Raw genomic sequence first — 16111 nt, 5'->3', positions numbered from 1 at the left:
TGTTTCAACACTGAGAAAGGAAATGTAACAACAATAACTGAAAATGAAGCTCTACCAAAATGCAGACACTGGGTGGGTGGCAAAGCCAAATGATGAAGTCAGCCTGGTACACCAGTGCGACAATTCACATAATTTAAGTTCATGCCTCAAACTGACAAATTACTACTTTTGGATGGTAACTCTGTAAATGCCAATGAACAACTGTAAGTTTTCCCTCACAGTTCTAATGCTATCTTAAGTATTAGCAGTGTTGAGATGTACACCACGACTTACAAATCATTTTTACTTACTTTCCATGTTGCTGACTTTATGTTCATAGTTCTCCCCCGGCTAGTTAGGGTACACTTCATTCTGAGAAAAAAGCTTCGCTGTGTATTCTGCTCTTTACCCTTTTTCACAAGGCCTAATGAATGAAAGCATGAAATAAAATTATAAAAACATAATTAAACATTTAAATTTGTCACAGTAAGAGTAGCACCTAGATGCTATTTTCAAATAACAATTTCAAGTCTCAGCATGAACAGCGATTCACACTCCAACATGTCCAAGGGATCTAACATGCTTCAATCAGTAACTGGGGTTCACTACTCCAATGATTCCCTGGTTTCAGATAACAGTTAATCATTTCACATTCAAGCCAGTGAAGTTGGCAAAATTACAAAGAAATATAAATGTGGTATAAATTTGCTTTATAATTGTGCTATCAGTTTATAAGCACACCCCCAAAAAAGAACTTCAAGTGAACTCCTCCAAACCTTTGCTAAATGTGTTAGCTCAATTTATAACTGAGCAGTCCATGTATTTATAGAACTTTCAAAATAGCAACTTTCTTTTCAAAGCAAATAATATTTTTATATATTTGATTTTTCCTTAAATCTTCCTGTAAAGTAAGCATGACATTATTTCTACTTTGTTACTAGAGGAAAAAACAAAACAAACAAAAATACTGAATGACTTTTCAAAGCAAAATCAGAGTGAAATAAATTCAGGTCTATTCACTCCAATTCTAAACGTTATAGAACAAAGAAACGGTGAAAAGGAAAAAAAAAATGAAAAGCACAGAGGTGGGGAATAAAGAACACATGTTCGGTGGACAGTAGATAGTTCAGGTTGCTGCAATATGAAGTACATGCAGAAGAGTAATGAGACAGTTAGAAATGGATGTAGGTCTGTAACAACGGAGGGCTTTGGATGGCCTAATGAATTCAGCCTGAATTCATACAACATAGAGTTTCCAAAAATTCTGAGATAGGAAGCACAATCAGGAACTTAAGGTACATTAATTTAGAAGCAATATACATGATGTATTAGAACTAAAATACAATGATGATAATCAGGGGCTGAGCAGAAGTGAAAAGAAGGGTGACAAAAGACACATGAAGAACTAGAATCTATAAAAACTTGAAAACTGACAGAAGTAGGTGGATAGGAGAGAAATTTAAAAAGAAAAAAGATCTGGAGATTTTAAGACCAGTATATTGAAAGAAAAGTGCCAAGTAGAAAAGAAACAAGATTTTTTTTTTTAAAAGATTTTATTTACTTATTTGACAGAGACAGCACAAGAAGAGGGTGCAGCAGGGAGAGGGAAAAGGAGAAGCAGGCTCCCTGCTGAGGAGGGAGCCCAATTTGGGGATCAATCCCAGGACTCCGGGGATCACGACCTGGGCTGAAGGCAGATGCTTAACCGACTGACCCACCCATGTGCCCCCAAAAGAAACAAGATATTAAGTTTAAATTTAGGCTTGCTTAGCTAGAAATGCTGGACTCCTGAGGAAGAAGAATTCAAGGAGAATGAGAAGAGTTCTAGTTCCATAACTGTGGAACTAGGCAAGGGGGCAGTCTTGGTGCTGATACAAATTATATGGGTTTACTCAAATAAGGATTAAATTTGCCCCCCCTAGAAGTATTTGTGAATGGATTTTAAAAAGATGCCACGAGAACCACACTGGTCTCAGTGGCAGTACAGAGTTGGGTTGTGGTTGTGGTGCCAGCAGAGATCTACTTGTAAATTCTCTGTGGATTCAGTCCTTCATAATCTAAGCTTGAATTGTACTGACCTCTGGATACCCAAAGCCTTTGAATTGGGACATGAAGATTAATTTAAAAACCAAGGTACTAGCATTTTCCTAATGGGGAAAAAAAAATTTTTTTTAAAAGAACTAAATTTTCAGATCTAAAAATAAATCTTATTTTTAATGAACTCTAAGTCATCACTTCAGAATTTAAATGAAAAAATAATAGGACTATGTTGTATAAACACACCACTGGTTCTTAGCATATCACTGAAATGTGATGCAGTGCAGCAGCCCCCCTTTTCTAAAAGTGAAAAGGGCATTTTTGTTTCTCAACAAAATGTCAAACATTCATTACATTAGGAATGATTTTCAGTAAGTTCATGTGCTTTAAAAAACTATTTGTTTAAAAAACATAAAAATAGAAAAAGTTTGTTTAAAAATATACATCTAAACTATACTATGTAGAATATATTTGATTTAGAATAATGTATTATCATCATTACAAAATCAAAACAAAATTTCCTAATATCCATCCATTTATAGTCTAGGCCAAGGGAATCACTGAACAGCCAGTACAAACCTCAGTCTAAACACTAGAAGTCCTATATTAAACTAATTGACAACCCACTTAGGTCCCTGTGTGAAGTGTATTTACTCTTCCTTTATACAAAATTCTAAAAATTATATATTTGCTTTCCAAGTTCACAGCAAACACAAAGTATGAAATTAGAGAACAGAAGAGGGCTCCTACTGGCAAGGCTAAAAGTGGCCACAGAAAGTAGTGAGAGTTGGTGAACATGAAAGATCTCCAGAGGACTAATGAGTGTAGACTCGAGCCCATCCACTTGAGCTTAACCTACACTCTGCCATTTACTAACCAAGTAATCTTGGGTAAGTTACTTAATAATTCCGTGCCTCAGTTTCCTCAGTAAAGTAGAAATAGTAACTTCATAGGGTGTTATGAGGAAAAAAGAAGTTAAAGCACATAACATGCAGAGAACAGTGTTCTGGCACAGAGTAATCTCTCGACAGAGGTTAACTATTATCATAAATGAAATGAGATGAAAAAAAACCATAAAAATATTCAAAAAGTGCTATGAACTTGAGTTTAATACAGAAGCAAACAAACAAATTGGAGAGCAACAGAGAACAATGACAAATTTCCATTGTGGTAACTTTATAAATTATCAGTACGTTTTGTTTAACACGGCACAGGTGTGAACAGACTTTCTTTAGTTATAAAATTTTTGTAATTCAAGGGTACTTTCCAAAAATCTTAGAGACTTATTTGTAACAATTCATTACTAAGAGTTAAGAGGTCTTAGCGGGTAGTTTTTATTGTTGCTAATGTGGGGGCATCCACAATATATTACTTTGTAATTTTACTACATAGTCTCAAATAATTGTGAATATCCTGAGGTCAAACAAGCAGCTATTAGGCTTTTAAAAATCTGGTGAACTTTCTCTTTTCTTTATCTTGGTCCTTTAGAAAGCTTGAATGCACACTGGTACCTCAAGTGTAATCACTATCTAAAATCTTATTATTTGATTATCCCCTGGCCTTAAAGTTGTATGTTATAAATTGACTTCTTTGTAGGTCCTGATTTTTATTTACCTTCCCATTTTATTTACTTTATTTTACTACATCTATATAATTATTCATGGAATTAGGTGGGCTTTAAAATTTTTTTAGGTATTTTTATAAATTTCTAAAAAAATAGAGTAACATAGATGTCACAAAGAACAGAGCAACATTTTATTAAACAGGAAATGATGTTTTGAGCGTTAGGTTAATACAACAGCAAAATTTAAAAATTAGTATCTTATTATGTAAAACCACCTGTCATATTAAATCAAACAGACTTTTCTTCTTACCATTTCTGTGTGTAAGCATTTCTCTCATTTCCTCATGGTCACACGGATGAGTAAAATCAAACACACTGTGTCCAGTTAGTTCAAACTGTAAACACATTTAAAAAATTAGATCTATACCATAAAATCATAAAAACATACAGAAGGGCTCTTAACATATGGGCATTTTACCTGAGTTAATCCCATGTATTTGTTCACATTATCAGAAATGTAAATCATGTCACCATCATCTGTAAGAACCATAACAAAACCATCCAGGGCTTTCAAATAAAAGCAATTCATCTGTGCCTTCATTTCATCTTCAATATCTAAATCACCTAAAAAGGGCACAAGAAAAGAAAAATAATTAAAAGTTATACTTAAATGATAATATTTAGATATTTTTATAAATATCTGATATTTTATTTAAAAATTACAATTAGATTTACCAGCTGCTTTTAATGATTATTTAAAGTAACATAGCAAGCACTGAAAAGAGAAAGAAGGGTCATGTTATTAAAAGGAAAACAGGCCAGAAGGTGGGGTAAGAGAAGAGGGGGGAAAGGCCAGTATCTTAAAAATTCCTTACTGAAGCTTTAAAAGCAGGTAATAAAAAATCACATTAAAGAAGGCCTGAGTATGACCACCTTCTAATTACTTCTGATTTCTAATTTTTAGGCCTTTTACACTTTTGTAAAACAACTCACCAGCATCCAGAAGTTTCCTTACACGCAAATAGCTGATGGTAAGCCTCATAACAGAAGCCTTATCAAGATGTGAGCTCACGTTATGGGGAAGTGGCAACTGATGAGCAAGCTCATAAAAAACTTCGGACTCCTTACTTCGCCGAGATCTAGCTGCATCTCTAGACTTTTCTTTTCGACGTTCAGAACTTATCCTATTTAACAAAAGAGGAAGAGGAGGAGAGAAAAAGAGAAAATTTATATAAGTTAGTTTGCCTTTGCTTGGATAACACATTTTTCTGCTTTTCATGGAACAATTTAAAGATGCCATGTGAATCAAATTATATAGAGATTTGTCTACTACATGAATGTATAAGTAAGAATGTAAAATACAGCTATACAAATATTTGGATTACTGAAGACATAAGGAACTCTCACAAGAAGTCCAAGATGAAGCTTTAAACCTTTCCAAAACAGGTATCTCCTCCCTGGAATATCAAATTGGAGAGGATATTTTTGTTTTAGCCAAAATCTTAAAAGTAGCCTGTGTATCTAAGGCTGTACCCTCACAGCCATTCAGAAGTAGTCTCAACATAGAAAAATCAGCACTAAGTCTAGAGAAACTAAGTTGTACATATTAACTTGAAAAAAAGGAAGTTGTTAAGCAGGCAAACTACAGACTGCAGCTAAAACTGATTTTTGACTCAAGTTTCTTTTGACTCCAATATTTTCCCATCCTCTACCCTACCACATGAGCAATACTGACTGTAAGCTATAGATATTTATATTACCCGCTATAATAAGCTACCATTTTCAGGTTGCTTCTTCCCTTAGCAGCCCCTAATCTATTACTGGCGCCAACAGGTATCAAAAAAAGGTAGGAGTATAGAAGAAAAAAAGATGTGGCACAACAGTAAGAATTGAAAGAAACAGGTTAATAAAGATTAATAAAGGTGTCAAAACAATGACACATCTTTAGGGAACTCTTCCAAGAATAAAGTCAGACAGAAAGATTTTCCTAAGGCACACCAAGCAGAGACATTTTCCTCCGCTTAACTGTAGCAACATCTACTCCTCCTGACCCAGCTGGAGGTAAACTACGCTAAACGTGGTTCTGTCCTTAGTGTCTTCTTTAATAGCTACAGTTTACTAAAACCTACTATGTGTACCAGGTAACTAGTTTTCTCACACTGTAAATAGATTAAATACTATCCCTTTTTACAGAGGAGGTTATATAGCAGGTTAAAAACAGCCATTATGTAGCAGACAGGATTTGAACAGGTTTTTTTTTTTACTGCTAAGTCTTTGTTTGCTCTTCCACAGTTGTTTTACCTTAAGAAAGAATGCTGTTTCTACCTCAAATACTCAGCTGCTCTCCTATGACCCTCAACCTAATTCTGTTAATTATTTATTAAATGTTGAAAATAGCCATTACCACTTATTGAGCACTTAGCAAGCAGTATGGAAGGACTTTGCCAGCATTATTTCACTTCGTCCTCCTTATATCCTATGAATAAAGCGTTATTATATCTAACTTACATCTCTCCTCCCTTCAAATTATCTGCAAAACTGCAAGGTTCAATCACAGAAGCAATATTCTCCAAAACAAAACAAAACAAAACAAAACAAAACAAAAACAGAACAAAAAACCAGTCAGGGTTCTCAGCACATGCTCCTACTATGTTGTATAACAAATGAATAACCTTTGTATTATATACTAATAATAATGTAATTTAAGCACTTAAGTTTGTGTGCTTATCTGACTTTTCTACATTAATAAGGAATGTGAATATTTTGTTAGTAACTGAACTTTGATACAAATTATTCAATTCCAGCACCCAGATCAATTTGAGTATCTTGAGATTTAAGGTGAGCTATTAAAAACTATTACTACTTATAACTAGTGATCTATGTAAATCAGGATTTTCTTAATGCTGTATAATCTTTAAAAACCATGAAAATAAATTAGACTGAGGCTACCATGAAAATTCAACAATATCAACAGTCTGCAACTTCATTTTTTATGTGCATTAGAACTACTTTATTGTTCTCATTAACTTTAAGTGAATGTTTTAAATTTGAACTTAGGAACAAAATGTACAATAATAAAAGTTTTCAAAATCTATTTTATACCTATACCAGAGTTCCCAAGTATGGTGGGAGATATTCAGTGTGCCCCCCCTCTCCCGGCTCTAGCATCTAATTTTCCTCACTTTTTTCCCCTCTGAATTGGTGGGTGAGAGGAAGGGATGGTAGTGAGAATCAGATTCCTATCTGGTTCAAGTGAAACCACCAAAAAAAGTGTGATGACCAATGACCTCATGATAAACCTGAATATAAGTTTAAATACTACAATCAGTCCAGGTGATCAGAATTTGATTAATCAGCAACTTTCATCAGACTTACTCGCCTTCTTCTCTTAATTACTCAACCACATTTAAGCGACCAACAAATGACTACCCAAATGAAACACTTGGTAAAAAATTTAAATCCTTTTATTACCTGCTTTATGCTTTTAAAGGGTATCTGATTTAGCTAACCATGGTGAATATCTCCATACGTTTAGAAATACTTGTATTGTCCCCAACTTTGAAGATAATAACTGTTAAAGATGTGGCAACTAAATTTGTAAGACAAATACATAAGAAATGTGAGCTTGGATAAAACATTTAACGCATAACATACTTAAGTGGTAAAGACTAGGAGAAGACTTTGAGCATGAGCCAGAATTCTGGAAGAGAAATAAACCTCAATAAAACAGGTAATATGATACTTCAGGAGCTGACAAACCTAAATTAGATGAAAAAGGTAATGCAAATCAGTATGTCCTCTATTATATAATCTACCTAGACATAAAGCAATCAGGGGACCTATAAAGAAGATTTAATATAGAAATTTATCTGATGTTCTCCACATGTGACTATGGGAGCTCTTAAAACATTGCTTAGCTTAAAGCTGTAACTTCCAAAGTTCTTACGAGTTTCAGCATCTGAACTGACCAGCTTCTAGTCTACTCAGAGGAAGGCTCTTTTTATCAGGTCATACCCCACAGAATTGAACAACAAATTTCTGGTAGGCCATGGCCTGTAGGTCCCATAGAGATGAATCCTGTACTATTTACTTACTACTTAGATTGCAAAATAAAAGGTTTGTAGACCAGAAGAAAACAGGCAGATTTTCTGCATGTAAGTAAGGTCACTGTATTTCTCTAAATTACCAATTCCATCTTTGTTGTTTTTATTAAGTACAGATCAAGTAAAGTTCTGCACTGACATGTCTGCATAAAGTGCTATTTCACATCTGCTAATCACAGCAGAAATCAGTTAAGAGTACAGTAAAAATTCTGTCTTTTGAACAGTTTGCTTACACATTTCTATGTTCTGGGTCTACTGTTTAAGTAAAGTAGCAAAATAGCTTAATTTTTGTGGTACTGTAGTTTTCACACACTTATTTTATTATTCTTTAACATACAGTACTAGACAAGACGCTAACAATTGTATCTTAAAATTATTTTGTATAGGAAATATATTTAGGAAAATAATCTAGATCCACTATCACGAAGCTTCTTGGATACAAAGTTGAATAGCACTAGCCCTTTTATAGAGAATGCTTAGTATTCTTTAGATTAACAAGAACACAAAATTGCAGATATTTTAATTCATCTGTGTTGTCTAATTACACGAGAAAAGCCCATTAGCATTCCCGATTGTGAATATATGTGACTTTAAGAACTGAAGTTAGGGGCCGGTTAGGTATCTAACTCTTGATTTCAACTCAGGTCATGATCTCCGGGTCATAGGCTTGTGGAATTGAGCCCCATGTCGGCTCCACACTGAGTGCTTGTCTCTCTCCCACTGCTGACCCTCTGCTAGCATACTCTCTCTCTCAAATAAATAAATAAATACTTACCAAAAAAAACAAAAAAACAAAAAAAAACTGAAGTTAGAGTCAGACATTCAAAGTGTTAACAGTTGATCCATCCTATTTCTTTTCTTTCTTTTTTTTTTTTTTTAAGATTTTATTTATTTATTTGACAGAGACAGCCAGCGAGAGAGAGAACACAAGCAGGGGGAGTGGAAGAGGAAGAAGCAGGCTCCTAGTGGAGGAACCTGATGTGGGGCTGGATCCCAGAATGCTGGGATCATGCCCTGAGCCCAAGGAAGACGCTTAACGACTGCACCACCCAGGCACCCCTGATCCATCCTATTTCTAATAAAGTTTACATTAAAAAAAAAAAACCCTTAACTCTATTATTTAGCTGCTTTAAAAACTCTTTCTGGCCTTGAAGTTACAAGTTGTTTTCCACTCCAGTATTCCTACTACAGGACAGACCTTCTAAACTTAAATTCCATGATCTAAAGGATGTGGCATTTAAATTTACCTTTCCAAAAAGGTCTGTACCCATTTTTGTCTCTGCTAATTGATGAATGTGTTTATTTCCCCACACACTCTGCAGTAATATATATTATGGATCTTCTTTATCTTTTTAATTTTTGTCAAGCTGATAGGTGAAAACTGTGCATCTCACTGTTTTAACTGCCCTGCACTTCTTAAAGTTTCAGGCCAGAGGAAATTTCCATGTTCTTCAGTTGGCATTTTGGCCTGCAGCTTTAAATCCAAACTCCAAGGTACTTATACTATGTACACAGTGATATTCTAAACATTTCTCATCAATTAACTTATTTTTTATTATTATCACCATGTTACAGATAAGGAACCTGGTTAAATAACTTATCCAAGTTTACGGAATTAAATAAATGGTAGAGCCTATATTCAAACTCAAACCACTTAGCTCTAGAAACCATGCTGTTAACAGATTACGGTGCCTTTCAGAAACTCATTCTAATTACTAAGTATACATACATCGAGGCATTATAAAGTTCAAAATCTGTCTACTTTACATTTCAGAGACACAAAGGAGAGGCGTAGGGGTTAGCTTTGGAATTTAGGACTTGTAAAGCCATTTGGAGGGACTCACGGCCAGGCTCTTTCCTGGAGTCTAATTCAAAAGCACCTTATTATAATGGCAATGCTCTGGGCTCCACTGTCCACCAGCTGTTCAAAGCAACACAACCTTTAATGGATACTGCCAACCACTAAGGGAAGAGAACCAGAAGACAGTAATTCAGTCTACCTCAATACTCCCACCAGACTTTAATTTGTACAGAGGACCTATTCAAACACCTCAGCTCACTACTGTTGGTGTTTTATTTGTTCAACATCTGGATCCCCAAAGTAAAACCAATCTGCATGCTCACTTCAGACCTGACTAGGCATAAGCCAACTGCCAAGATAGGGAATCACACAAAGTACCATAAGAGAAAAGATAAAGAGAATTTCCCCTTCTAACATTTACTGAGCACTTATATGTCAGGCATTGTGTTAAACACTTTCATATAACTATATGAACTTAACTATAACTCTTTATAGAGAACAAAACACAAGATGGGAAGTGGCCTTCCTGAACCTCAGAATAACCTCCTACATTTAAGAAATAATTCATTAAATAAATATTTATTGAGCACCTAGAATGCACTGTGCCAGTTAAAAGGAATGTAGTGATACACAGAAGAGCCCTCATGGAGCTTACACAGCCTCCCACGTAGTCTACTGTAGAAATAGTTACCTAATGCCATATTTTCAAATGCTGGTCTAGGTGCATCATAATTACTTACAGACATTCAACATTTCAAATTTCTGGGCCCTGTCTTTGTAAATTCTGATTCAGTAGATCTGAAGCAGGACCCAAAATTCTGGGTTTTTAAAAACTCCCAAGATGCATATGATATACAATGAGATTTGGGAACCACTGACTCAACTACTTCACTATTAACTCTGCGTTAATTATGCTCTCAAATTACTACCACAATCAACATCCCAAAATAAGAAATTGGATATTATGCCCTCCTCAAAATTCCACCAAATGTACACATGACAAAATCTATTTTCTAAGGAAACCCTCCCTTAGCTAGTTCCCTGTCCATCTCTTCATCCTCATTATTTCCTATATTCTTTGGCCACACTGCAGTTACTCAAAAGCATAGTATTTCATTCTTTCTGGCTCATTCTCTCTCTGCCCAAAGTACCCTTTCCAATAAGTGGCCTGCTATATTTATGTAAGAAACTTTCAACATTCAACTCCAGCATTACTTTGTTTCTGTCTTCCAAAACTATTCCTCTCCCCTAGATCTCACCATTCTGGTTATTTTGCTATATACACATGACCCTTGAACAATACAGATCTGAAATGTGTGGGTCCACTTATACATGGAATTTTTTGACAAATACAATACAGTACTGTAAATGTTATTTTCTCTTCTTTAGATTTTCTTAATACCATTTTCTTTTCTCTAGCTTACTTTATTATAAGATTACAGTATATAAAACATATACAAAATATGTGTTAGTAGTTACCGGTAAGGCTTCCAGTCAATAGTAGGCTATTAGAAGTGAAATTTTTTGAGGAAGGCTATTTGTAGTTACATATTTGGGGAAGTCAAAACTTATATATGGATTTTTGACTGTGCAGGGAGTCAGAGCCCCTAACCACTTGCACTGTTCTAAGGGTCAACTGTATGTATCTTCTAAAATTCTTCAAACTTCTTGGAGGCAGAAAACTGCCTCATTCATCTTTGTATTTTTTTTTTTTTAATTTTTGAAAAAGATTTTGTTTATTCATTTGAGAGAAAGAGAGTGAGTGAGCACGAGCAGGGGAGAAGGACAGAGGGAGAGAAAGAAGCAGGCTCGATCCCAGGTCCCCACGATCATGACCTGAGCCGAAGGCAGACACTTAACCGACTGAGCCACCCAGGTACCCTTCATCTTTGTATTCTTAATAGAGATGTGCATAAGTTCTACTCGGCTTTACTATTTGGCCTTAATCTTCTATTTGACTTTGACTTAAGCCCATTGAAGGTTGACTGCCCCTTCAACATTTTTTTAAGATGCCTGAATTTGTGCTTCATCACTACAGATTGTGATCATAATTGAACAGCACAATAATATCAGTACTATAAACAAGGCATACTATTTTCATTTACTGTGATTACCTGGATATGTACTTTCAAATATAAGTAAGCATTTAGTAAGCATCTAATAAGCATACTAGATGTAAGTTAGAAAAAAACTACTGGGGGCGCCTGGGTGGCTCAGTCGTTAAGCGTCTGCCTTTGGCTCAGGGCGTGATCCTGGCGTTCTAGGATTGAGCCCCACATCAGGCTCCTCTCCTCGGAGCCTGCTTCTTCCTCTCCCACTCCCCCTGCTTGTCTCTCTCTCTCACTGGCTATCTCTGTGTCAAATAAATTAAAAAAAAAAAAAAAAGAAAGAAAAAAGCTACTGATTAAAAAAAAAAAATCACCAAGCACTCGAACAGTGAAATGGCACCAATACTATCACCAAGGAGAACAGATGAGATCTGGAAGCACAGGGAGAAAGCAGAGAAACTATGATACCAATTTATTGAAAAGAGGTGAAAGGTTTAAGATTATTTCCCCTTATCACTCTGATCTATATTCTAATGTCATTTACTTTTTTGTCCTAAGTCAATGTGGGCAGGAAAATGCATGAGTTGTAGTTAAAGCAGTTAACCAATTAAATCAATACCTTTATAATTATGTCTCATAGCCCAGCGAAACAGAAGACTTGACTCTGTTTTCTACGATCTTTTTCAAGAAAGTGCTTAATTTTCATCCTAAGACATGCAAGTTCTCATTAGGTTGATTTCTAATCCTACTGGCTTTTTACAAGGGGAGGTTACCCTGAGACAAGTATATTTATTACAGACCATGTTACTATTCCCATGGAGTTTATATTCTAGGACAAATATATCTTTATGTTTCTTGTCTTTATTCGATAGTAGTTACTAGGGTCAATCCCTAATGACAAAACATTAGCCCTAGGAATAATCTTTCCATAAAATCAAATAACAAAACTTTGACAGACAAGGCAAAATCTATGAAAATTAATCTGTGCTTAGAGAAGATGTTATAATATAGCATTATGTGAAAATAGGTTATACAACAAAATTTGAGCATGAATCCATTTATTAATACACGTGTATATATGTAAATAAATGTGTATATATGTACACATATACAAATGTAACTTATAAGTGCACAGATAAAACCAGAAAGATACAATATACAGTTAGCAAAATTTACAAATATTAATAGCAGTTTCAAGATAGCAGGATCACAGAATATTTTATACTTTAAAAAAAATTCATCAGTGAACTGATACTATAATGCACCTGCATTTGTCAGAAAAATCCAAAAGAAGAAGTCATCCTACTTTTAAACTTGTTTTACAGTAAGATTAATTAGAAATGAGTTAAATGTTTTGTTCATTTTGGGAATGAAGCAGGAACAATCATATTTCTTTCCAGGAAGTGGAAAGGAGACACCGAGTAAGCAGTATAATTCAGTATTTTAAGTTTCTCATTCTAATTATTGGCTTTTGAAAATTTAGCATTTCATAGTTAATTTGAAATTCCAAAATCACCTGAAATGTTTTCTAAAGAAAAATATTCAGAATATATGTACTTATTTTATTTTTGAAAGCAACTTAAATTTCTTCGTTTAGGTGTTTACTATTTTACTAGCTTGGCAATATCTTGCAAATATCCACAATTAGAGAAAAGATGGATTATTCCACTTCCAATAACCTCACGAATTAAATACTCCACTTTCTAATGCTGCGGTAAAATAAGGAAGAAATAATCACTGTTTTAAATTCAGGGTACATTCTGAAAATAAAATCTATATCACATCTGAGGCAGCATTACATGGAAATGTTCTATTTATACATTAAATTTATTAATCAGCTAACAGATTTATAATTTATTGGCAATATTGTGTATTAAAATTCTGCCTGTAGACAGAATATGCTTTTGTTTTTAGATTATTAACTAGTGATTTAAATAAATTCTCTCCTGGTTCAGAATTGGTATTGAGCCTCTCAAAAAAATCTTTGATCCCCTAATATATATAAAGTAGTAGATAAATAATACCAAAAATGTGTATGTGAAGCTGTTACTCTAAGATGGAGGTTCTCTAATTTTAGCTTGTACCACAGTCACCTGGAGGTATTCTGCAAACTGATTACTGGGCCTTACCCAGAGTTTCTGATTCAGGAGGGCTGGATGGGGCCTGAGAATCTCCATGTCTAACAAGTCAGCAGGGAAGTACCAATGATGCCGGTCTAGAGAACACTTTGAGCCCCTCTAATCTAAGAAAATACTTAATGTGTCTTTCAAAAATACCGAGAGGAGTAAAAGACTGTTCAACACCCAAAAATGGTTAAATACTTTCTCTTAAAAAATCTGCCCAAATGCTTTACATACACAGGAAACATGTCCAACCTCTTAGACATTAACACTGCCACATACTTAGGAACACAAAAACTACAAAATACACTAAGGACTTTGATAGATTAGTCATGGGTTGACCTGTGGTATACATCACAATCACCAGTGGAATTTTTCCCTAGATATCTGTGCCCAAATCCCAACCCTGGAAATTCAAATGGTAGACTTGGCATGTCCCTTTAAAAAACAATCTCCCAGATGATTCTGATTAGCACCCTTAGCTATTTAAGGTTTGTACTTCACCTATGGGTGCTTGTAAAGTTTACAAATTCCTACACTTGACCTTAGCCAAAAGGCCAAGAAATGGTAAGTTTACAAATTCCTCAGTCTCATCCCCAAATTACCAAATCAGAATCTCTGGGGGTGGGTACCTGGAAATCCTTATATTAACTAAACAGCCAGGTGATTCTTAAGCCACAAAAGTTTGAGAACCATTAGCAGGTCTTATAACAGAGATTAAACAAGCTAGCCAGCAAATTCTGAAAAATAAGAAAAATTTATTTTTAACTGCAACTACATATACATACTGTGACAACTATGTTTATCCGGCAGAATACTGCACTGAGTGGTTTGGGTGATACTGTATAGAACAACTGCTGGGAATAAGAAGCTAGAGGTACAAAAAAAAAAAAAAAAAAAAGAAGCTAGAGGTACAACTCAATGACAAGCAAGTAATGAAGTCTGTGCTTAATAAAACAGAAGAGCATAATCAGGCTTCAAAGATGACCAAATGAAAAATGTAATAACTGTAGAATGATTTTTTCAAGTCTTTGAAACAATTTTTAAAAATCACTTTAAATCTCTTTATGATTGCCACAAACATAAAAGGGGTTGAGAATAACTGTCCACGAATAACAGCTATGCGTTAGTGGCTTTCCCCACACCACCTACTCTATCACTCTTCTCCCTTTGCCCTCTCAGCTTGTAAATACTTTTGTTTTCCTTATTTTATGCTTTCTGATAGTAACAGAACTGAAACTGGAACTTAAAGAAGATCAGTGACACTACGTGTGTGGATGTGTGTATTCAGAAGAACATGTCCTTAATTATTTGCTTACATATAACAGAAGATATGTAAGTTCTAATAAGTACTTAAACAATAGAAAAAATTCACATGTATTAGAATAAAAGTATACACACAGATATCACACAGCTGAAGATTTTTCCTATTTAGTTCTAAACCCTGACCATAATGGAGAATCTGTAAACAATGACAAATGAGAAGTTCTCCTAAGCAAATGTCTTGGTCCTTCACCTATACTAATCCATCCTATCCAATGTTAGCCAATAAATTTTCCCAACTAACCTTCTGCTCCCTATTTCCTTGTATATAAAAAGGGAATGAGTAACACTATGAATAAGTGGCAGGTCTCAGATTCCACCTGAGACTAAAGCCCCCATATAGCCTATCCCTTTCCACAAACCAAATGCTCAATAATTTTTAAATCAAAACACTATAAAGAAATTTAGGGATGTTTTTACTTAGGAACTGAAATAACTACCTTCACGTATTTGAAAAGGATGTTGTATGGAAGGCAAATTAGGTGATTTGCTCAACTGCAGAGAGTAATACATGGGAGTTAAAAGATAGCAAGGGTTTTGCTCAGAATTAAAGCAGTGTAGAGGGGCGCCTGGGTGGCTCAGTCGTTAAGTGTCTGCCTTCAGCTCAGGTCATGATCCCAGGGTCCTGGGATGGAGCCCCGCATCGGGCTCCCTGCTCAGTGGGAAGCCTGGTTCTCCCTCTCCCGCTCTGCCTGCTTATGTTCCCTCTCTCACTGTATCTCTGTCAAATAAATAAAATTTTTAGGAAAAAAAAAAAAAAGCAGTGTTGAAGGTAAACTTTAAGAATTTTTAAACCATGTTCTCATTCTGATGGCAATGTAAGAAAAAAAAAGCATATTCTGGATCATCTAAATGATCCCTACATAGGTCTATATTCTTGCTACAAGCCTTCTGTGTTTGAGGTTACATTTGTTTAGGATCAAATTGGTACCAAATTGATCACTAAAGGGAACAGTTATATTTTTTTTATGTGCACACTCAGAATGAGGTTAGTAGGTACATCTTAAAGGTTCACAGGGATTATTTTGATCCAAAAGAGATCTAAACATTAGAGAGTGTTAAGCAATACGAGAACAAAAAACTTTCTAACATTTCAAGCTGCCAAAAATTATGAATAGACTATTTTGTGAGAGTGT

General features: G+C 34.9%; 1 protein-coding gene across 2 annotated transcripts in view; it reads right to left on the bottom strand.

The window, feature by feature from the left end:
* The window catches only part of HIF1A (hypoxia inducible factor 1 subunit alpha), a 41184-nt gene that overhangs the window by 15970 nt on the left and 9103 nt on the right, over positions 1-16111 (bottom strand). The window contains exons 2-5 of one of the 2 annotated variants that reach the window (XM_045810357.2): positions 4574-4764; positions 4059-4204; positions 3891-3975; positions 291-403 (exon numbers count right to left, since the gene is read on the bottom strand). In XM_045810357.2, the coding sequence (XP_045666313.1) occupies positions 291-403; positions 3891-3975; positions 4059-4204; positions 4574-4764 (535 nt within the window). Of the gene's footprint in view, positions 1-290; positions 404-3890; positions 3976-4058; positions 4205-4573; positions 4881-16111 lie in introns of those variants that run through there. The other variant, XM_045810356.2, reaches the window with a different exon arrangement.

This window comes from Ursus americanus, chromosome 26 (genome assembly GCF_024610735.1).
Source record: "Ursus americanus isolate L20-20 chromosome 26, mUrsAme1.1.p, whole genome shotgun sequence".
NCBI lineage: Eukaryota > Metazoa > Chordata > Mammalia > Carnivora > Ursidae > Ursus > Ursus americanus.
Note: the sequence above shows the minus strand (reverse complement) of the source record. Positions and strands in the feature narration are given on the sequence as shown.